The sequence below is a fragment of the Anomalospiza imberbis genome, chromosome 9 (genome assembly GCF_031753505.1).
Source record: "Anomalospiza imberbis isolate Cuckoo-Finch-1a 21T00152 chromosome 9, ASM3175350v1, whole genome shotgun sequence".
NCBI lineage: Eukaryota > Metazoa > Chordata > Aves > Passeriformes > Viduidae > Anomalospiza > Anomalospiza imberbis.
In genome coordinates this window covers 12,425,140-12,448,702 of record NC_089689.1, presented here as the reverse complement: position 1 = coordinate 12,448,702, position 23,563 = coordinate 12,425,140, and the positions used below count along the sequence as shown (strand labels likewise).

General features: G+C 35.2%; 1 protein-coding gene across 4 annotated transcripts in view; it reads right to left on the bottom strand.

Annotated features, from left to right (window-relative positions):
* CDC14A (cell division cycle 14A) overlaps positions 1–23,563 on the bottom strand; it is a 47,906-nt gene that overhangs the window by 943 nt on the left and 23,400 nt on the right. The window contains exons 7-16 of one of the 4 annotated variants that reach the window (XM_068199692.1): positions 21,756–21,818; positions 18,585–18,672; positions 16,727–16,957; positions 14,447–14,585; positions 11,690–11,846; positions 10,989–11,101; positions 10,366–10,413; positions 9,246–9,374; positions 8,092–8,410; positions 890–6,991 (exon numbers count right to left, since the gene is read on the bottom strand). In XM_068199692.1, coding sequence (XP_068055793.1) covers positions 6,875–6,991; positions 8,092–8,410; positions 9,246–9,374; positions 10,366–10,413; positions 10,989–11,101; positions 11,690–11,846; positions 14,447–14,585; positions 16,727–16,957; positions 18,585–18,672; positions 21,756–21,818 — 1,404 coding nt within the window. In that variant the 3' untranslated portion in view covers positions 890–6,874. Of the gene's footprint in view, positions 1–889; positions 6,992–8,091; positions 8,411–9,245; positions 9,375–10,365; positions 10,414–10,988; positions 11,102–11,689; positions 11,847–14,446; positions 14,586–16,726; positions 16,958–18,584; positions 18,673–21,755; positions 21,819–23,563 lie in introns of those variants that run through there. The other 3 variants (XM_068199694.1, XM_068199693.1, XM_068199695.1) reach the window with 3 other exon arrangements.

Below are 23,563 nucleotides of genomic sequence, written 5' to 3'. Positions count from 1 at the left end.
TTCTTGAGATTCTTAATGAAAGTGTTACAAGTCCTTTAAAATACCACTGCTACTGTATTTGAAATGTTTCCACTTATCCTGAATGAGAATCCAACTGCTACTGTAAAAGTCAGCTCACTTTAGATGTTGATTCAGATAATGACATAGAAAACACATAATGTAGTTCATTATTGAGGAAAAAAAACTACATCAGTAATTACCCAGATGGATAAATTTTTGTATGACTACCAAAACCAGATGAAAATGAAGCACTGCAAATGGTTCATCTGGATTAGTAACAATTCAGTATAATTAAGAGAAAATCATAACCTGCTTTACTGTATTTATTTACATTTCAGTTTCTACTGAAGTCAAAGTTTTATTAAAAACTGATTAATCAGCTTAGAGAACATCCAATCATTTTACTAGCTCCTATACAGATGTGTTTAAGAAGTCTTTCTGTTGAATGTAAGTTTTGTACAATGATGAGCTGTCCCAGATTAGTATGGTTATAAAAAAAGAGCAAGTAAAACCACCAAATGTATTTTAAAACTGCATCAATTCTTCAGAATTAGAGAGAACTACTGGAGACCAAGACGACTCCTAAGACAGACTGGACCCTCACAGTCTTCTCTTCCATTTTCCTACTATTCCTAGCTAGTCATTACAGAAAATGCTCTTTGGCACCCGTATTGAAACCTGTTAGTACAAGTGCATAATATATTTATATATACCTTTATAGCTCTAACTAATATCACACAACTTCTTCCCCCCTATATTTTAAGTCTCAGTGTATATTTTCAAAGTTGTCTTTTAAATGCATTTTCACATCTCAAAGATTTGGACTGTCTGGATATTCTTTCCTAGGTAGAAAAAGTGCTGTCAGCATATAGATTTGAATACTATTGACTAAAAACGCCTGGTTTTAGTAAGAGCAAGGCAGAAGGAACAGCAATTCATTAATGAGAACTTGAAACATCTCTCTTAATGATCCTCAAAGGCTTCTCATTTTCAAAAGTGCATTTTAACAACTGGAAAGATGGTTATACTTAATTAGTGCAGTATTTGAAATGGATCCATCAAAGAAGGCATGAAGTGTAGTTATATACTCTCATATGTTGTACAGTAATAGATTACTTTAAGCTTGGACAGATGAAAGATGACCAGAAAGCACTTTACACTCTTAAAACCAGCAAGTGTTAAGTTACAAAGAACTGAGAACACCAGCCCTTCACTCAGCAGACAGCAGTAACCAGGAATTCTACATCATGATTTCAATGAAAGAAGCAAACCGTAAGTTAAAGATTCTGAAGCGTAAACTGTAATTCATAAAATTGTTAGCAATCCAAGTTACAAAAAATATGGGGAAAAAAAAACACATTAAAAAATCCCCAAATATCCAGCAGCATATATTGTTTGGAAACAGGATAGCATGTTTTGGTAATTTTCGTTACAGATGGGTAGGCACAGTTTATTTACTTTCAAACAGAGAAATATGTTTTTCAGTGTGTTCCCGCCCTCATCATAACTCTACTTCACATCCCCATGATTTTTTCCTAATGTCTCAAAGTCTTTTCTGAATACAGGGAAATAATTAAATCTAAACAGTGTTTTTTTCCGATTAATCTATGTGACTTCACATATATTTCTATCACTAAAAACATGGTGATACCTGTAACAACCAAGCTATTGTAAAGTATATAGGCTCACATTTGAGTTTGAAAACTTTAAATATAGCAGGAGAAGCTTGTTGCTTTAATTTTTTTGTGTTTTCAGAGAAGTAATTTGTTCTCAAATCTCTTCACATGTCTGAAGAGATTGACTGTAAAGTTTCAAAGCCTATAATTGTAGTTTTTTTCAGTTTTTCTTTTAAATCTTTTGAGGAGTTTTCTATTTTAAAAATTACATTTGCCATGACTCAAAGTATGGCCTATGCTTCTGAAAGCTTTATTAAAAACAAAAAAACCCAATCCATTTTCACATGTAATTTGCTGGATTTAACAATATATTACTTAAATTTGAGTTAAAAATAGAAGAAAAAAAAAAACCAAAGAAAAGTGACTGCTGAATTGCCAAGATGAGAGTATAAAATCAGTTAATGGAGAAGGAATCTCAATGTGTACTCCTACAGAGGTCCAATGCCATGTCAAGATTGCCATTTTATACCCAAGTAACAGACATTTAAACAAAGAATTAAGAATTAGACAGTTTCACTACAGTTAAGGATATCTAATGAAGTTTATGCTGAAATAACTGCTTACATTACTTTCATTTTTCTTCTTCAAGAGGAGGCACAGAAAGCCTCCTGGGAGAGAAAATCAGCTCCAAATCCACTGAGGCACTAGAACTGTATTTGCTGACATGTGACTGCAGGACCAAGCCAGCCTGAATTTGAACTCTGTTTCAGAGTAACCCTACAGCATTTAAGCCTATTTGTTAGGATTTGAACATGCCCTTTCCCCAGGTACCTGCAAAAATGTAACTTAAGTTTTTGGATTTGTGCATCAACTCTCCCAAAACACTGTTGCAATAGGAGTGTTGCTGCAGGCAAGAACCACTGGGAATACACAAGAACCACTAAACTGACTCAGGATGCATTAGGGAAAATGTACACACGTGAGGTCTGTGGGTCTGCTCAATTCACACATCAGCAAGATGCACTAGTGTTTGGTTTTTGCAAAGCCTGTCCTATCTTCATTAATGGTAAGCTCTAATTAAGAAAAACCATGCTGCAGGTAAAGATGATGCATATGAATTTTAAAACACTGCCAACATGTCTCAATTTTTGGCAATGTTTCCATCTTGCCAGTTTCCATGACAGCTATAGAAGCAAAAGGTGACTCATCTTAAGACTACCCAGTTACATATTCTCCAATAAAAATACATTTTAAAGAGCAATATTTGGATTTAGAATTATTGTAAGAACAAAGCAAAAATCTTATAGCAGTACCTTAAGTGTGATTATAGTTGAAGAGAGTAATTCTGCAAATGTTATTGTGAGAGATTCTGTTTAATCAAAACACACACTTTGTAAAATAAATTATTTATTCTATTTGACTGGAACAGCAAGTCTGGTTTTTTTTTTTCTTTAAAAAAATCAAGCTTTTCTTCTAGTTTATCAACATAAACACAATAAAGTGGATTATAAGCTTGCAGTGATGAAGGACAAAAACCATTAGAGAAAAATACATGCCTGACAACAATAGTTACAGTCATGGTTATTTTTTATTCTTTCTTTTTGTTAAGTGGAATGTGGAACAGTGGTATTAATGCTGTTTCACTGCAAAACACTGGGAAAAAAAATCAGTGAATAACCTTCTCTTCCATACTGCAGGAAAAACTCACTAATGAGTTTAGTGAACATAACCTAGAACTGAAAAATTGCTGTCCTAGCAATCTCAAAATGCTCCTGAACCACTCGTGTTCACAAAGACAGATAAGAATGATAAGGTGATTTTCTAAAATAAAAGTACTGCATGATTACAGCTGGTTAGCTTGATATCTAACTCAAGGAAGTGAGATTTTGCCAATGAAGAGAAAGGGAATTAATCAGTATCATTCAAGAGTCCTTTGATGAGCTAGATGAATAAACAAAGCACCAGGACAGGTAATAGACTTCTGTCAGGTACATCACCTGATGTGCTCCAATTAGAAAGAACACAAACATTGCAACTAGCCTAGGCTGGGCTGTCACGACTTCAAGAAATTTCAGCATCTAAAGCAGTGAAGTGGAAATGATTAAACAGAATTTTCTTTTTAAAAGAATTCTGCCAGAACTGGTAGCTTGATACTACTCCATATTTTGCTGATGAGCTTCAGACCACTGGTAAGTGCCACCAAAAGCAAAACAGCTGCATGTCAGGGGCTGAAGTGGTAAGGAAAAAGCAATCTTCCTTGATGTGTTAATTGGTCCCAGAAGAAGAGGGGAAGGGAAGGAAAAAAAAAAAAAAACCCAACCAACCAACTAAAAAGAAAAAAGATGATGCTTTTCCACAGAGTTTCATATGAAAAAAAAAATCCCAAATCAAACCAAAAATCCCTCCAGGAACTCAGGACATAGGACTCAAATAAAAGAAACAGAAGAGGTCACTATCATCAATGGCAACAACTCTTTTTTTTCCTCCCCCTACCCTCAGCTCTCAGTGCATTACAGTCAAAAAAAAAAAAAAAAAAAGAAGCTATGTATTTATAAGCAGGATATCACTGCGTAGCAGCTTTCTGGATCAGAATGATTTAGAAACCTAAATTTTTGAACACTTTCCAAAAGGATTATTGAGCTAACGTAGCTAATCAAAAGAAAATCAAGTTGAGATGAGTAGCATGAGATAACTCCACAACAGGAAAATAAGACAACAAAGGGCTATAACACTGACAAAATAAAGAGATACAGAAAGTTTCAGGTTAAAAGTGAAATAGTTTTAAGCATGACTCTGTTCAATCAGTGGGACTGATCTTTCAGAAAAATTATGTTGCTCTCAAAATAAACCATCTGTATATTTGCCAGTGAGCTGCTCACTACCAGACAGAAAGCATTCAGAGATTAAATGATTGAAAAACCTACTCTTGTCTTAAACCTCAGGATGTCACAGGGACTGCACTCAGTCAATTGTGCATAAAATGGATAACAATTCAGTGCACTCCTCTGTGACTGGGAGAGATGCACAGGGCTGCAGGGTACATTTAGAAGGCAATGCATTAATCAGAACATATCTGAAAAACATTCCAAACAGGAACACTTTTTAGCCATTATTATATTGAAAGAATATTATTTCACAGGTAAATCAGAAACTTGCACTTTGCTATGTAGACTTTACATGGCATGACTCTAAGAAACGCTGCTTCTCACAACACAGCATATAATACATTAGAGGATTTTCAGCTCACCTCACTCTTCAGAGAAGACTGGAGAAAGAATCTCATTTAAAGATCTTGCTGCATTGGACTGTGTATAACTTCTGCTCCTCAAGAGCAAGCAATATCAAGTCAAGAATTATTCAAAGGTTATATCCTTTATATCCCTTATAGCCTTCCATGCATTATTAAGTCATTAAGTAGGAAGAAAACTAAAGAAGTTCTTATAACAGAAGAATAGTGCATTTTAGAAAGGTTTTTTTTTCTTTAAAAATGCTTTCCCTTCAACCTAAAACTTTACACTAGGCCTAAGATATTTCATTTAAATTAATGGTTTAAGTCACTTAATAGTTCTACTGCAAAGGGACAACAATTAATTTCCTTCTTCACTGCAATGCACAGAGCTGTAAGCACCTCTCTGCTGTCAACATGGCTATTTCACCTGTTCATGAATTGCTCCTTTCTTCTTCCTTAAGCTACACAGTAACTAATATTCCTTGTTTTTCTCCCTTTTCCTAAGTCATCCTGATCTAATAAAGAAAGGCATGCTACAATTCTGGAAGTTACATTGTAAACCACCCCGCCTCCTGACATAGATTTGGGGAATTTTTTTGTCAATGCCAACTATGTTGCACCCTCGAGGGTTTATATGATTAAGGAACACAGCGCTATCCTACAATTTTGTAACTATCTGGACACAAAAGAAACCTGAAGTGTCACCAATGCTTAATTTTCTGTCCTATGCTTATGGAACAAACCCATGAACTTGGCTTTTCACTGTAAAAAATAATTTGTAGCATTAAGTTACAGCAACTACCTCTCCAAAGGAGGTGACAGTGAGCTTTTAAGATGTTGTATTTACATACAAGCTGTAAAGCTGCTTAAGGTAAACAGGCTTACTGTTTCTGTAATGCTTTACATTATCATTTGGTACCCTTGTAAATTCTGGCCTATTGTGAATGATGTCAGCTTATTTTCATGACAAAGTCATATTGCAGTTACAAGGATTTCTTCCCCTTAGGATGTGGCATGTAAGTTTACATGCATATACTTTATGCATAATATGTAGCTGTAAGTAAAATATGGGAAAAAAAACACTTCTAAAAATGCTGCTGGAAGCATATAATTTACAAAAGAAAAAACTGAAAAAATGGGAATGGGCTGACTCTCCAAAGAATTATTGTTCAATACATTAAATATGAGATAGTATTGAAAGTGAGACATTAAAAAAAATAATCAGCCAATTTACCACTTATTATTCAGATGAGTGATTGCTCTCACCCACTGGTGGTAGACCGAGTTTTAGTTCCAGTATACTCAACAAGAGCAGAGGACTAAACTCCTGAGGACTGAACTTCGGTAAGCATGTTGGATTGAAGACTGGGAACACCTAAAAAGGATGACTTTCAATAGCAATCAGAATGCATGAACAAGTGAAAGACTCATCAGTGTATCTCAAAGAAACATTCTTGCCTTGATATACAGCTTTTCACCTCTCTCTTCATCTCTATGCCTGAAGAAATTAAATCTAGTTAGTTAAAGAACAGCCCTCTTGTTCTAGAGCTTGTTTCATCATAGAAAAACTGTTATGGTTTCTATAGCTCACTTGAAAAATCTCAATTATATATAGTTTATTACAATCCCATGCAGTAAGGAAAAACAGAGTCAAATTAAAGAGGTGAAGATGTGACAACATTCAAGAACTCCCTTGCAAACAAGTTACTGCTGCTGTTTAAAGTAAAGTTTAAACTCAATTTTAAACCCAGTGCAGAACAGTGATTCTAAGATCATGGAATATCAGCATTTATTTCCAGATAAATTGTAGTGGATAAGAAGCTACAATTTCTTTTTTAAACAAGGAGTCTGAAAGCATCAAGTATTCTGAAAAGCTGCTTTAGTCAAGCAGATTCTACCACAGTAGGAAGAACCCACTGAGTTAGAGAATACAAATCACGTTCCCTCAACTAATTTCAATGTTCTGTTTATACAGATTACATTTTAGTTACACATGTAATTTAATTCCACACTGGAACACTTTTATTTCCTACTGCCATCTATCCTCAGAAAAAGCAATTGATACTCCCAAGCTACAGAGATGTGGCTTCTGAACTGTGAGTGGTGCCACATCTGAGCTGGTAACAAGAGGGTAGGTCCTCCACTTCTGCAGGAAGAAAAGAACACAGCCCATGAATGACTTTTGGCAGGACACCCTAGTTCTATGCAATGTGTATTATTAGCTGTTTTAAGACAGACTTACCACACCCAAAACCACTAGCAGGTGTAACACCAGAACTTCATACGAAACACTTTATCAGTGCTAAGGAAACAGAAGAGTGACGTGCAATACTCTGAAGTTCATTTTATTTCCACCCAGTAAAAAAAATAAAAATCCTAAGTGTCAGGACTAGTTGAGAGAGGCTGACAGGCTCCCTTAATCATAGGCAAAATCTATTAAAAACAGTGTACTATTTTTTTATAATTAGTAGGCTATCAAATCCTTGGAAGCCAGGTATTTTAAATTGGTTTTAGATTTATAGTAGTAGATATTATTATTTTTTCCCTAGAATAGATGAAGCTGTTTCTGATTTCATAACTGAAGTTTCTCTAGTCTCTCTTCTCTACATTTTGTATAGAAACACTTTCAAGTTCCATTAGTTTATCTGTACATCCTCTTTATACAGACTCTTTTACACAGAAAAAGAGCACAAAATAAGCCCAAGGCACTGAAGTTATTGAGGAATGAAAACTGCAATGTGAGACCATCAGAAATATCTTGCTTATAATACTTTCCATATTTGGTGTTAGAAAAGGAGTAGGTTTCAAGTCAAGGGCAGTAATTGTTTAAATAAGCCTTATCTTTAAGGATGTTCTACCTTCTGTTTACTATGATATATACAAAGGCTTCTTAAAATCTGTAAGATTGCACAAAGATGAAAACGCATAATTAACTTATAGACTGTGTTATGGATAATTTGAAATAAAATCTAAAGGGTAAGAAGGTCCATAAAAAAAGTTATCAGAAAAGATGTAAAGTTCAGGCACAATTTATGTTCAGGAAACTTCCACGTAACAGATACTTAGAAGAGATGGGAAAAAAGCAGCTGAAATGATAGGTAACAGACAAAGGTGCTGTTCAGAAACATTAGAGGAAGCTAGAGAGTTATGCTGAGTTAAAATTTTTTTTGCAACAGTTTTGCTCACAGAAGCAAGGAAGAAAAGCATCAGTGAGCTGCCTTAAGTGCTGTTGTGACTATGACTTACAGGAATGGACTCTGGTATCATGCTGGAGGAGCTGTAAGGCCCATAAAGGAAGGCTGGAGCGTACTCATCTGTGACGGTGCTGTGAAAACTGCTTTGGCTGCTCAGGTTGTTGCCACTACTGCTGTTTCTGTTGTATAAGTTGTTGTTCAGTTCATGGCTTTTTCTGTGTGGCAGCTGCAAGCTGCCATTCAGGTGACTGGAGATATGGCTTACAGAAAAACCTGTCCTAGAGGACGATGATGTCATTTTGCTCTCATCACCATCTGAAGCAGCATACAGGTTCCCTAGAGAACTGGCTAGTCTGGAGTTTATGGAAACGCTGAATGGAAAACACATGCAGGGAAAAAATATTCACAAAGTATGTAGAGATAAATACAAAAATGTAACAGACAATTCAGAAGACATTAGGTGAATAACACAGACCATGGTGAAATAATCTGTGTTTGCACACAGGTTCATTTCTGGCTCCTGAAGTAATGAAAAGCAGAATTCTTTGTAAGACCTTTCCAAGTTTTGCTTATTCAAGCACTACACCATGGCCAGCTTTCACCTCTGTCAAGCCATACATGCATGCAGGAGATGGTATTAAAAGGTTTAGGCAGTATCTGATTTACACTGAAGTAGTTTGTGTACATGGAACAGTTTAAAAACTCCTCCTCTGTTTCTTGCTATTAGTTTTGTGCACGTGTTTATTAAAAATGCATCAATCATTCTGAGTGTCATTTAATATATATATAATTACTTAGGACAATAGTTATAATGGAGCTAAATAGTAATAAATAAAAGGTTAATAAAAAAATTAATTACCACTCAGTATTATGAGAGTAATAGTATATAGACTAGTGGGAATAGCTGCAAAACATCTATAAACTGAGCTAAATGAAAGAAACCTTAACAACCTACTTGAGCATGACAGTACTGTTTCTGATGACACAATCTGCATAAAACTCAGACCAATAGGCCAGATTTTGGGTTTTGCTTGTTTTTAAAACCTGTAGGCAACTAAAGTTTGGCTAGTGGAACAGCAAATCTCTGTAAGTAAATTTAAGTCTTCTTATAGCCAAGAAGAGCAAGCACTTCATAGGCTGCAGATGTGCTGACAACCACTGTAGGATACTGTAAGCATTTGTACCAAAATGAGAAGAAAAAAAAACCTTTTAAGGTTAGAGCCTGAAGACGTGGAAAGTCTGCTTATTCTTTCTGCAGATGGTGAAGTAACTGCCATCACTCTGGAGGCCTTCAGAGGAGATATGGATCCTTCTGTGCTACCTGAAGTATTCAGTCTAAAAAGAGTGCAGAGTTCCAGTGAGAAGCAAGATATTATAATTGAAATATACATCTCCAATACATATAATCTTTCAGTACATAGATTGGTATTTTAAAAAGTGAATTCTCAAGTCTGAGAACTCAACAGCAAAAACTCAAGTTTGCCTGCTTAAACATATTTTAAAAAAAATTCCCAGATATCCACTCCAACTATTTCCCCTGCTGCACGTTATTAAAAAGTTACAAGCTACTTTTCACCTTCATAATTTATGAAGGCCAAGTGTCTATTTTTTATAGATTTATTGTAAGTTTTATCATACATTTTAGAACTCTAAATGTAAACTTCATTAAGAATACTTTTTGAGCTTATAGAGCAAGTTTAAGTAGAAAAACCCAAAACTGTAGCTTTCATGAGATCAGCGTAATTGCCAAATGAACATTTTCACAAAGTTGCACAGAACACGCAGCTCTTTCTAGGGTGGGATTCTTAATGATAAAATTCTTCATGTGTTGATAATGAGCTGTATGTATGTTACACTGGACTACTCAAATTGTTACTATTACGGCTGTCCACATTAATTAATTAAAAAAATTAATTTTCGCTAGCCCTAGATAGAGGGCTTGCATACAGATCTCCAACTACAAGCACAGAAGAAAAATTACATCAAGCAGCTTTAATTACACACCAAGAAAGGGTAAAACATTCATCTCCAATGCCAGCCATCTGGAGAAATCCAACTCAAAAATTCAAGTCACAAAACTGAAAAAAATCTGCTTTTTTCAGTATTAGTGCTTGAGGATGATAGAAATTTTGTCTTACATATTGTATTTCAGATTCAATGGGGCAAGGCATGCAATTTGCAGATGTTTAATTAGGTTTGTTATCTGCCCAGACTCAGAAGTCTGAAACAGTGATCACATCAGTTGATTAGCCATGATCCAAAACACTGAAAATTAAGACCCTAGTCAAGTGATATACATTTAAAACTAGAATTTTAAATTCAGTACCTGAAGGGTTGTGATATTGACCTGGTGTGGAGTTTCATATCTTGCAGCCTAAAGAAACAAAAGCAGCAACCTTTATCCAAGGATAAAAAACCTTTCCCCTCTGCCAAAACATATCTGTGTGTCTCAGATTGGCGTAAAAAATAAAAATAAGAGGTAAAAATATTAAAAATCAGTGTTTTAATTTACAGTAAAAGAACAGAGAGTTACTACAGGTTTAATTTCAAAGTTCACATTTTTATTGATTCTGAAAAATTCTGAATTTCTATAAGGAGTACAGAGAAGTAATTATAGAAAGACAACTAAGTTTAATTAAGAATATTTTGTTCAAGTCATAAGATCTAAAATATTCAACATAAATCTGAAAATTTTGAAGTATTTTTTACATTATCTTTTACTGCTACACAGTAACAAGGCATCCCTAAACAGGGAAGCAGAAGGCAAAAAAGAAGAGAAGAAAAAGATTAATAAACCAAATCTAATAGATACATACCTGGAGAAGTTTCCACCAGAGGTGGTGGTACAGGTAGTACCACTGCCCTAAACAAGATCATGTACCTGCCACACAGATCTGATAGAATGGACAGAATTTAAAACTGTAAATTACCTCAGACTGGTATAATTACCTCAGAGCTCCTGTTGTAGCAGAACAAGGCTGTCTACGACTTTTTAAGGCATTCAGCTTATCTCCCTGTGTCATCCCATTCTGAGTTTCCACATCTTTGTCTTCAGAATCATTCTGGGAAACAAAAGTATGCAAGCAAGGGAATCTATCAAATCCTAGGAGCAGTGTAGTTTGAAAGCACTGAGTATCTCCCTTCACAAAGATCAGAACCCAGAAGGCTGCTCTACTTTCTTCTGCAGACATGGCACTACTCTTTGCATAGTTCTGGTACATTAAATGTGCCTCGGTACGAACACACTCACATAGGGCTTTTGCAGAACCTGACCTCAAAGTTCATGAATCTCAAGCTTAATGCCAGCATTTATTTACTTCAAGGAAGTTTGTTGGACATTTACACACACCTGCATTATTATTAGTTAAAAACCTGGAATAAGCTCATTTTTGGTTTCCAAGAGGAAAGCTAACTTTTTGTTTTCCTTCATTCTCAAGAAAACAACTGAAAATCCTGAGAGAATGACTTCAAATAACACAAACCTTCGGAAGCTTGAAAATTTACCTGTAACAGTTTTAAACATTACTTGATCTTTTTTATTAAGTGGAGATTTGTTCTAATTATGTCCTAAAAATATTTAGAAGTTATCTGTAGCTAGTTATTAAAAGCCCAGCTTCAGTTTATTTGAAATTTTTCCTAAGAACACTTACCTCCTTGTATTGATCCAAGTCTTGTGCTTTATTCAGACTGTCACTGATGGAAATATCATTTAAGCCACAAAGAACTCTGTTAATGTTTCCATCAACTCCTCGCTGTTTCTGATTTGATCGGATGAGATCTCCCTCCCGCCATAACATTGCTTGCTTCCTTCAGGATACAAAACCAAAGCCATTCAGATCAACAGATTTGCACACACATAAAAAAAACATATGAAAACATGCCACGCTTACAGATTGCCAACATTTGAATCTTCTGTACATCTTCATCTGGAAAGAAATTTACATATCTATTACAAAAAAAATTTAAAACCTCAATACTTAAAAACAACAAAAACCCCTCGAGAATCACCAAATAAGTCTGTAGTCGTCCCAATACTAAAAATTCATTTTATCAAATCCTTCTGGAGAAAGAGGTTAACTAAACAGGAATTTGTGATCATGTTTTAATGGCTCTTAAAATACAACCTAAAAAATAATATAAACCAGTGTTTTTATATACATCATGTGTAGCATAACTGATGATACAGAACTCTGCAACTTACTAGTGTGTGTTTTCTGGCTACAGATACTGTGCAGGGAAACTACAGCTGACCCGTGCAGCGCAATTGGATGTAGTCATGTAAAGTTCACCAGGACTCTCATATTGACTTTTAGAAAGTGAAAGAATATATCCTTCACACAGGTGATTAAAATAGTAACAATTTCTTTGCTACAACGTGCATGGGCAGAGCAGACCTTTTTCCATGAGTCTGCATTATTCCTCGACAAGGAGGTTTGCTGGGTAGGTACCAGTCATGCTAGTTCCATCCAAGAACTGAGACCCTATCACATACTTTTGAAACAACATTGATTTCCTACACTGAACAGAGAAGAAAACAGTGAGGAATTAAATCAGAATACACTTTCACTGGAAACTTCTGTTTGGAAACAAAATATTATGGCAGACCTGAAGAGCTAATGGATGTGAGCCAACTGCCTAAGCTTGCTCAATAACAAATGCAAAAGTTAAGCACTTCAGAAAAATTTCACTACATCCCCAGTAAACATCACTAGAAGGCAGAACAAAGGGGTGGGAAGAAGAGGGAGTGCCACTTAGTCCACCTAACAGAAGTAGCCTAGAAAACATACTTGAATTTAAATACCATTGAAATCTTTCAAGATTATTACACATGTAGTAACAAACTGATCTGATACACATTTAAGTGGAAGAGTTTCTTTTAAAAAAAACCCCAAACCTCCCTTATCAAACCTCAAAGAATCTAGGAGATTAGGCTTTGACACCTTTGAAGCTTGGGAGATCGAAATTGCAAGATGTTACCTTTTGTAAGACATAACTTTGCAGCCCTGAGGGCAAGACATTTTATATTAGAAAGATGTAACTGACATTCTTTCTTAGCCCCATTTTGACACCACTGGTGTCATTGCTTGACTTTTGTCTGACTTTTGAAACAGGTATCTACTACCCTTAGGAGATACCTGAACAACACTACAGCTCTCAGCTGTGACAAATGTAGGTAGATCTGAAGGATCTTTGCCTATCTATAAAACCAAGCCAAGTATTCCTTCAGCCAAACCAAGAAAGGACATGGGCCTTGTTTTTCCTATCTTGTAAGTAAACAGCACTTACTGTTCACATTACCTACTAGCTTTCTTGTCATTTTGCTCTATTGTCCAAGTCATTTTTAAGAGTGTATCATCCAATCATCAACACTGCCTGAAGAAGACTAATCTGGCTCCAGTGAACACCTGTAGTTTGTGATCTGCAGTATTTTGAGTAAGAGCAAGCCACCTCTCAAATAGAGGCTTGTCCATGCCGTTGCACTGGAAAAGAAATAAAACCCCTCATTCATGCTCTATTTCTCTTGAGTTACAGTAATACCTCTTTCTCTCCAATATCCTATGGATTTTAAGATGCAAGGTCAGTGCATCTTTTACAGTATTTACACACTATCTAGCAGAGCTGATTAATTCTTTTTCCTATTTGTAGCAGAATTTCTTAAAATGTTTTGTCCCATAAAAGTGAAAATGCCTCCAAGTAAATATCACCATGCCATCAACTCAAATGTATCAGCATAACCACAACAATTGTAAAAGCACAACACAAAAACCACTATGACATTAAACATACTGTCTACATCACTGTCATTCATTTCCAGTTGGGACCAAATCTGAAGCTGTATCAGAACCATACATTTGTTTGCCTACAACTACTAGCTCCAATGAGAAATGTTTCATACATCATGCTGAGGAATCTGATGGAGATCATAAGCCTTCTACCAAGTACTTATTTAATCTTCAGTTACAATAAGGTAAAACCATACAAATTATACCATTTTAAGATTAATTTCAAATGCTATAGATGGTATATAAAGTATTTAAAGACTATTCTTTTGATGCTAATATTTAATAAAACCTATTTGTTGATTTCATCTTTTGTCTACTTTCAACACATTTGTCTAACTCCTAAATTCCTCAGAACAGAAACATGCAGTCTTGAGACCCTGTGTCCCTCTGAAGGGACAAAACAGAGAATTCCACAGAAGCTGAAGAACTCCAAGAACTGCATAGAGCTCCAGAGAAGCTGACTGCTTCTGAGTAACTCAGATTTCAATCCCCTATTAACTAACCTTAAATCTATTGAACAGGCAATAACTTACAAACGCCAGTAGACAAATTAGATCCTATAAATAGTGCATGATGGACAGGGATGGAGAGGAGCTAAGAAGGTACATATATATGTATACATACTCTTCCAGGAAGTGTTGCTGGGGTCCTATAATAGAGCCTGGGCGACATATTCTTATCCAAGCAATGGCTTCAGCATGTGTGAACTTGTAGTGCTTCATTATGTAACAGGCAATCAGTGTTCCTGTTCTCCCCAGACCAGCTACAGAAACACAAGAGTCAACAGCCACATATGAAGGGATGAGCATTCCAGAATTATCAAATAAAAGTATAGGATGTAAGAAAACTTCCATGCAATGTTATTCACCACATTAGTATTTGAAGAAAATTTCTGATTCAGTGTCCCATTTATCACATAATTCTATTTCAATGCTAGATATAGATACAGGGACAAATCTTTCATACTTTAGAAAAGTTAATATTTAAAAGCACACCTGCAACAGTGATCACTCGTGGCACTTGAAAAATTCTACTCCAAACTTTAAAAAAGGCCAATATTTTTAAAAAAGCCGTGATCAAGCTGGATACCAGCTTCATATTTATGATACTGGTAAAAAACCATCATCAAATCACCTTTGAGAGGCCAGCACAAGTGCCTAAAACCCATGGTACAAATACATCACATCTCAACAGAGAGCAACTCAGTGGATTTTTCTTTTTGAATCAATTTTGTTGTGAAACCAGCACATAAAACTATTCACTGCTATCTGTATAAACAGCAATGACTGTGGGCCAGTGTAAAACTTTAGATATCAATAGCTTAAAAAAATTTAACCCATTGCCCAACAAATCCCAAACTAATCCTGTTTTTAAGGGGACAGAGACACAGAGAAATTAGCTTTTATTATCAGTAAAATCTCAAGAGTGAGAATTAATCCCTTTCTAGCTTTGTGTCTCGTGTACTAGTAAAGTGTTTCCCCATTTAAACCTTGTTTCCCACAATAAATTGCAAAAGTATTTGCCATTTACAGTCTCACAGTAGCCTGCTATTGTTTATGCACCAACAACTATCCAAATGGAAACTCTCCAAGCAGCCAGACATCTCTGCTGACAATTCTATACACAACTACAAGCTCTTTACATTTAACCACTAACTGACTTTTTTGAAAGTGAAGACAATTTAGGTAGGATGAAGGTAGAAGTTCACACATAGTGAGGTTCCATAATTGTAGCTGGGAAGACAAGCTCTGCAGACTCATTTAAAACATGCAGTATTGATTTCATTTCTTTCCTCTAACATTTTGCTAATATACAAACTTCCCATTACAACCCTTTGCAATTAACTGTTCGATCTCATCTGAGACAAGCAGTTTCTAGAGTAATAGTTGTGTTCAGAACACCTCTGCAATATAACTCTGCCTGAGTTAGGCCTGAGTTAACTGTTGATTTAACACTGTAGAGGATTATTTAGGGTGGTATAAAAACTAAAAGGAACAAGATTGTTGATTTGCTTACTAAATGGTCAGATAAAAGACCAAAAATACTTCAGTGTAGAAAGCACATCTCTAACTCACTACCAAGTATGTTCCTTTAGAAGCTAAGCCTGGAGAATAACTTACTAACAACCTCCTCCTAATCGATGATTTATACTCTTATTTAGACAATTAGTGGATGCCCAGCTTATCAATGCCAGAACTTCTGGGTTCTAGCAACAGTAACAACTTGTTCAAAAATAAACCTGATTATCTTTGATATGCATATTTATTGTTCATGGGAAAATTATGAATAGGATTATTCTTTCTTCTGATCAGGCAAGACATTTATCTCCACAATGTCCTTACACAACTCTAAACATAAATCAAGCTGAACCCTTAAAAGCCTTTGTTAATCTCTCTTGACTAAGCATGTTTGGTGAATTTTCTGACTTTTCTTTTTTTTTTTTTTTTTTGCTGAATTAGGCTGGTTTGAAATGCTGGCATCACAATAACTCACATCAACTTGAAATGTGGAATTCATACTCCACAGAAAAATGTAGAAGAGTCAAAAAGCACAAAGAAAACCTTTTAGTGTTTTGCATTTCCTAGCCAATTATCATAATGCTGTGAAAGCACAATGCGAAAAAAGAAACCTGCATCAACTAAATCTCAAGTTTTCAAGTCATATTTTAAAAAAAGCACAGAACAATGAACAACAGATTGTCAGTTCCTGCAAATAACAGCGTAGGATGTAAAGACTACATATACACAGGAAAATAACACATATTTGGCATATATTTAGTCAAGCACCATAAAGCATTATTACTCCCACAATCTTCAAGTATTCTTAAATGCTGTATTTCTGGGATACACTCTATGGATTTATACTTATTTTGAATTTCAGTCAGAAATGAATAGTTGCATATACCTTTACAATGTACAGCGATGGCACCATCAGCATTTTCACAGATGTTCAGGAACCTCTGCACTATACTGTCACTTGGTGTGCTGCCATCAATGAAGAACAGATCATAATGCTCAAAACCAGCTTCAGTAAAGCGTTTTGCCTCATAAATTTTTTTGTTTAGTCTTATGATTGATGTGACATTATGCTTCTTGAAATAAGGAAAGTAGGCTTCAGGTGCATGAAGAGGATAACCTATAAAAAACATAAAGCCACAATCATTTAATGTCCTAGGTTCGTGAAGTTCAAATCTCGCTAAACAAAATTGCCCCTGAAAACTTTTTGAATAATAAACACACTAATACTAAAAATGCTTTAATACTTTATTCAGAACAGACATGTTAAGTGATATTTTAAAAAATTGTCAAAAAAAATGCTCATTAAGACCATTTTGATTATAAAAAGTATTAGGAGGCAAAAAGTTAAAACAGAATCTATGTGAAACACTGTACTGTCTCACATTAAGCTCCCATTCTTCTCTGCAAGGCAGATTTATACATAAACCTGGGGACATATATGAATTCAGCGTTTCTGAACAGCTGTTTATCTAGAGTCAAGCTGCAGGTCAAAGAATTAAAGCATGCTTGAAGAGGAAACACTGTTTTTATAGAAAATATATTGCTCATCTATATTATGGACCAGAGAAACAGTCAAAGGATAAACTTCAGTACCAAAAATGTTCCTGTCCTACTGGGAAGTAAGAGAGCTTTATTGCCTTGATTCTCAGTTGAGAGACAGAAGGATCCTCTAGATGAAGATGGGGGGACAGGGAGAGAGGTCAATGACCAACCACAAGACAGCTGCTCAGGACAAGTCATATATGCATTAGTAAATGCAATTAGAGTGACAAGATAATGAGAAAATTGTAGCTTTGTAATGTGTACTTGCAATCACCTGGGAGAGGATTATTTATAGTTTCACAACTGGATTTTAAGTGTGTTAATTTAATAATTTTCAGTTATATATGTTATAAATAAAACAGAGGTTTTCCAAATTCCATGGAATAATTTAAGTAAATTTAGAAAAAAATTCTGCAAGAAAGGGTTGCAACAATGCCTGAGGAAGAAACTCAAACCATCCAAAGTAATTTCTTTCTGGATTTTGTTTAAATTTTCAGTGGATGTTTTGCAACTGGCAGCATTTCAGTCAGAAAAGAAACATGAGAGAGCAGAAGAAGGGGATGGGGAGGGCAGGTAGACATTCAGAAAATATGCTCACATAAACAACAGGACGTAGCACAAATAATATAGTCAAATTCAGAAAAAAACCTGATGGTAGTATTGAAATTACTGATTTTGCTTTTAGCTGAATCAAATCTCTACTTTCCCTCTGTCATTCAAGCAGTCAAGTTTTTGTTTTTTTTTTTTTTTTATTCCACTTGATCACATTCCCCAGGTTCTTCACATTACCCCAAGGATCTTCAGTAGGCAAGGCAAGCTTCTTTTAACAGTCTTTCCTGGTCTGTGTCACAAAACTCTTAACACAGCCGTCCATGTTTAAATCAACTCACCTTTAGCTCTGCACACTTACTGTATCAGGTGTCAGGTTCCAGGAGGATAGGAAGTGACCTGAGTCTCTCAGGCACTTTGTCACTGGATGAAAAGTTACTGACTGTTAGAAGAATTGAAATTCTTCTGGCAAAAAAGAATTCCAAAACTTTTTGAATTAAAATCTATGAGCATATATAAAATGCTCACTGGATGATTATTGCTGAAGATTAAAACTGATCTATAATCCTCTATCACCTTCTGCTTTTTGCCTGTGATGGTTTTACATGCTGGAAAAATAAGATCATAGCACAGCATTAAAACATACACCATACCATTTTCAAGTTTGCTTTTCGGGTGTGGTCCACTAAAAGCCAAAAACTTTCCTGGAATAATCCAGTTGAAGTCACCATTTTCCACTCGCTACAAAAATTTCAGAAAAGAAAGATGTTTTAATATCTGTATATACAAGTTAAAAAAAATTACTCAAGATTTTATTTTACTCTTTACGGTGTTATTGTGGCATTAAAACAAAACACTTCAAATGTAATTAGCTAGCTTAAATATATGGGACAAATTAAGCATAAACTGCTATTCAGATCTTAATAAAATGAAATATAAACAAAACTTGCTTAAGTTTTCCAATAAATGCAGAATGATCCTTTTGTAAGATATTTCTCCTTGAGAGGGTTCAGTGTTTCAGGACACCTGTTAATAACACTGACAAACACCACCATTCTTCTATGTTTTAATCAAAAACTATGGAAAAGTGCTTCCTTGTGAGGCACTAGCTAAAAAACCCGATTCACAGAAAACAAATTAAAAACCAATTAGCCTTCAAAACAATTGCCCTTTCCCTGTAGAAACTGTAATTTACATATTGGCATAAGCTCTGATGAGCCAGTAATCACAGAAGAAAAGTGTAAATTAAATAAAGAGACTAGATTTTAATAAACTTTCAAACTATGACATTTTGCATTTCTTGCTCACTTTTAATGTACCTTTTAAAAGGCTCTTCAAATTCTGTCACTGCTGAAAATGAAAAGCTTCTTTGGAAATACGTAACATGAACTGTAGCTCTAAACTGCCTTCGCTTCTTTCTTTAATTGAAGACTGCTCATTCCTTGTTTGGCAACGCAGTTATTCTCAGCATGACTTTTAAGGACATGGCACTCTGTTCAGCTGCATTATTAAGCTTGTGTTTTTAGCTCTCAGCTCATCAGAACATCCTAATGAGTGAAAGGTTCTGATAATGGACATCACTGTAATCAATTCAGCAACTGTTTGCTTAGCTGAGCCCATTAGGCTTGCTCCCAATGTCCCTACACAATGGAAACTCCTGGAAATTACCCAGGTTGCATAAGGACTGGAGAACCAACCTCAGTGCCAAACCAGGACCCCTGCCCCCCACGGGTATCACAGACTGACATCTCAGCCCTGCAGCACCCCTACTCCCTTTAGGGAAGAAGTCCTGTTCAGTAAGCTAAAAAGATTTTTGTATTTGTATCACCAGTTTTATTTGTGGATTAAGTTCCTTATAGTTACAGGGGTCATGGCAAATTAAATTTTTATCAATATGAACTACAGGTATCTCTGTACATGTGTGTATGTATATGCTCGACACTACATTCAAACATCATTATTACTAAAAACCCAATCAGTAATTTACTTCCAGTCCAACAAAAGGGGAATTAGCTGCCTTGATAAGATAGTAAGATGAAAGAACTATAAACATGAAACCATTTCCTTTTAACCTGCTCCATTTAAGTCGTATGCAACTTTTGTCTACAAAAGCACACATTTGAAGACCTAACATAGCAAAAATCTGTAACATTTAAAGTTTTTGAAATATAGCACGGGACATAACTAAACACAAAGCTGACCATGATATGTGGAAAAAAAAAGGAAACATACCAAAAAATGGACAAAAAAAATTAAAGATCATTCCAAATTCTTGCTTCTTAAACTCAGCAAACAGCATACTATAAACATCATTCACATGTATGTACTTTTCACATGCTAAAATAATGTTAAGCCTTAAACAAGATAATGGGATAGCTTTAGCCAATTATTTTAAGACTCTTTTTCAAGCAGACTAACACCTACTATACATACAGAATTCCAAACTACCATTTGTTTTTAGACTGAGTTTTTCTTTTTGTACATGGAGTAAGCAAAAAGCAGCAATTTCATATTTTAAATTTTAGTTCCTGGTCATTTAATTTTGGTAACTCTGCAAAGGCTATACCAATTTTTGAACCTAATCATTATGGAACACTGCAGGATACAGAAATCCTTTTACAAATGCTTTCAAGTTTAGTGAAATAGGCAGATTGGTGTTACAGACTGCCTACTGCAGACATCAACTGTATAGATGTGCTGTCAATTAACTTTTTCCACTGTTTATTCCTCTTCTTCACTTTCTTGAACATTTATGAAGCATTTTAGTATGTACCTTAAATACATACAGCTATAGGAAATGCTTTTAAAATGGAGATTTTCAAACTTAGCAACTTTATTCTCATAACTTCCAAGTTTTTTGAAAATTGCAATAGTGTGGAAGAATATGTGGCTACAGTAAAGCAACACAAGTTTATAGAGAGAATTAAATTTATATTCAAATATTTAGTACACCTCTAGTTTATATACCTTTCTCCTTAACCAATACAGCTACAGGAATTTATTGGTGTTCCAAAGACAATGTCCAATAAACTAAATGATTGTCACTGACTTCAGTAAAAACCTTTTCCCCTCCTTGTAGCGAGACCTGGTAGACAAAGACCATGCAACTCTTTTGGACCAGATGTACACATACATTGTGTGCCGGAGATTTCCTCTGCACACAGCCCAGTCCACAGGTACAGCATGGCATATCTTAAAGCTTCTCTAAAGCAATGTAGCTTGAGATAACTTTTTACTACCAGCAGCTAAAGGCGTGCATGTTACAAAGTCCTAGAAGCATCTAGAGCCAACCTGAGTACCAATATCTACATTTAGGAAAGTTGGCAGAATAGTGAAATACATCGATTAGCTTTCTGGGACTTCATTAGGGAAATATTTTGGATATATTTCCTTAACTAGAATTCCACATAATGCATCCTTACTAAAAAACTCCTCAAAATTTGCTTCATCTAAAGCTATAAAAATTTGTCCTATATTTGGGACTAATAGGAGTGGAAGAAGGAGCTAACAAGTGCTGAAAGAAAACATTCTGTGGGTCAGCTGAGAGACCTTGGATTGCATCATGGGAGAAAGTTGGGAAAGCCTGAGAGAGGTCCCAGAAGCCAGAAAGGCTACAAGAAAACAGTAGATTTACGATATGATGCACTGAAATTGCAAGGATAGTAATCTTGCATGTTCTTCAAAAAGAGCATATAGGTTTCCCTGTACATATCTTACATATGAACCCTGGGGTTTGTTCAAATTAAAGAGTGTTTCCAGTATGTTTTAAGTACTCTTATTTTAGGTAACTCAAATACATTCAATGCATTATTAAATGTACAAACCTCATAGTGCTCATATTCATCCACATCAAATGTCTTAAAGTCAAAAAATCCATGCTGCAAGGCCTAAAAGGCAACAAGGCATCAGTTTACACTGAAATATATTATATAAACTCATTTTATAATACTTTTTTGAGCAAAACTAAATCCCTAATTATGGCTTATTGAAGCTTTTATGGTGAGACATTACATTTTGCACAGATTAACAACACAGACAACAAAAACTCCAACAATGTCACTGAAACATGTCAGGCTCGTTATTTCCCCTCCAAAGACATGAGGATGGGACACAAGGTTGTTGCATATCACTTAAATTGTAACACTGATGCTACACACCCCACCTTGTGGGGTTTTTTCTGTAAGGCAGATGACAGGTTAAAAAGCAATTCCCTTTTTGTCACACACTCACTTAATGATTCCTATGCCAAATGTACTTTCATGCAGTTGGACAGAACAAAACATTGAACCAAGAGTTTATTGATTTTCTGCACTTAGTTTGATACTCTGGTTTTACCACCATAATACCTAGGCAAAGTGGCATATACTGAATGCAGCACCATGTATAATCTGTATTTTATTATTTCTTTTAATACACATTTCACAAGTACAATAAAGTCCACTAGACTACATTAGACAGTATTTATTACAGAAGTTTTCTATTTTGTTATTTTTATTAATTATGCCACATTTGTACTAAAGATTTGTCTATAATAACCATATTGAGAGCAATTCTATGAATATGAAATTCATAGCCAATATTTATTTCAAATTCGTGGACGACATTGCTGCAGCTTATATTTATACTGAACTAATTGCATTTTGAAAAACATAGATATTGCAAAAAAATCTGGAATTAAGGTGTGATAGGAACACATCATAGATCTGTGATTTAAACCCAATAATCAGACTGCCATTGTTTGCTACATACAGACCACCTCTTTAGGACAAATGAAAAATAGTTTTGTTATAGACAAAATAGGCTCAATGACTGCACCTCTCATGAAACCTAAGGTACTGGGAGGTTTGTCTGAACAGCTGATTTTGATTTTGAAAAATTTATTTCATTGAAGCATGGCTGGCTGGCTGCACTCCACAACTTGCAGGCCCCCTGAATTACATGTATATGACATACACACATACAAACACCAAATTTATCCAGGTAAACTAAGACTACTTTCAATTAAGGCATATGTTTTCTGCCCAAAGTGTTTTTACCCTCTGTAGGTGAACTAGACAAAAAAAAAATTTATGACAACGAAGGAGGAAAAACTGATTCTCACCGTCCTTTTGATGTATTAGCTGCAGATAAATTACAGTGATTGCACTGACTACTTCAGATCTTCAGGATCTGTAGAATGCCTCACAAATTACAGTCTTGCTGGTAACTGACAGCTCTTTTCCCACCCCCACAGAACTAAAAATATTAAGCTTGATCTCTCTTTTTCCAATTTTTAAAAAACACTTGTTTTGCCACTTTTAAGAATTACAAGTGGTCTATAAAGCATCTGTACAGCACTGTTCCTACAGTCTGCTCCCTTCACCAAGAACAATGGGAAATGACAAACAAAATGTAAATGTCCCCATTTAAGAACTGATGTAAAATATTTTAAGAAAACAATACTGGAGCTTAATAGCTCAGGACTACTTAAAGTGACACATCAAACCACTATTAAGATGCATTCTTTTTCACTGGCTTTAAAAAATTTTGAAAAGATCAGTGTCAAACACTGAACCAAGTGTTTTGGGGAAAGCAGGGGCCAAGTACATGCAAAAACAGTTCTGATTAAATGACAATATACCTAGGTATCAGT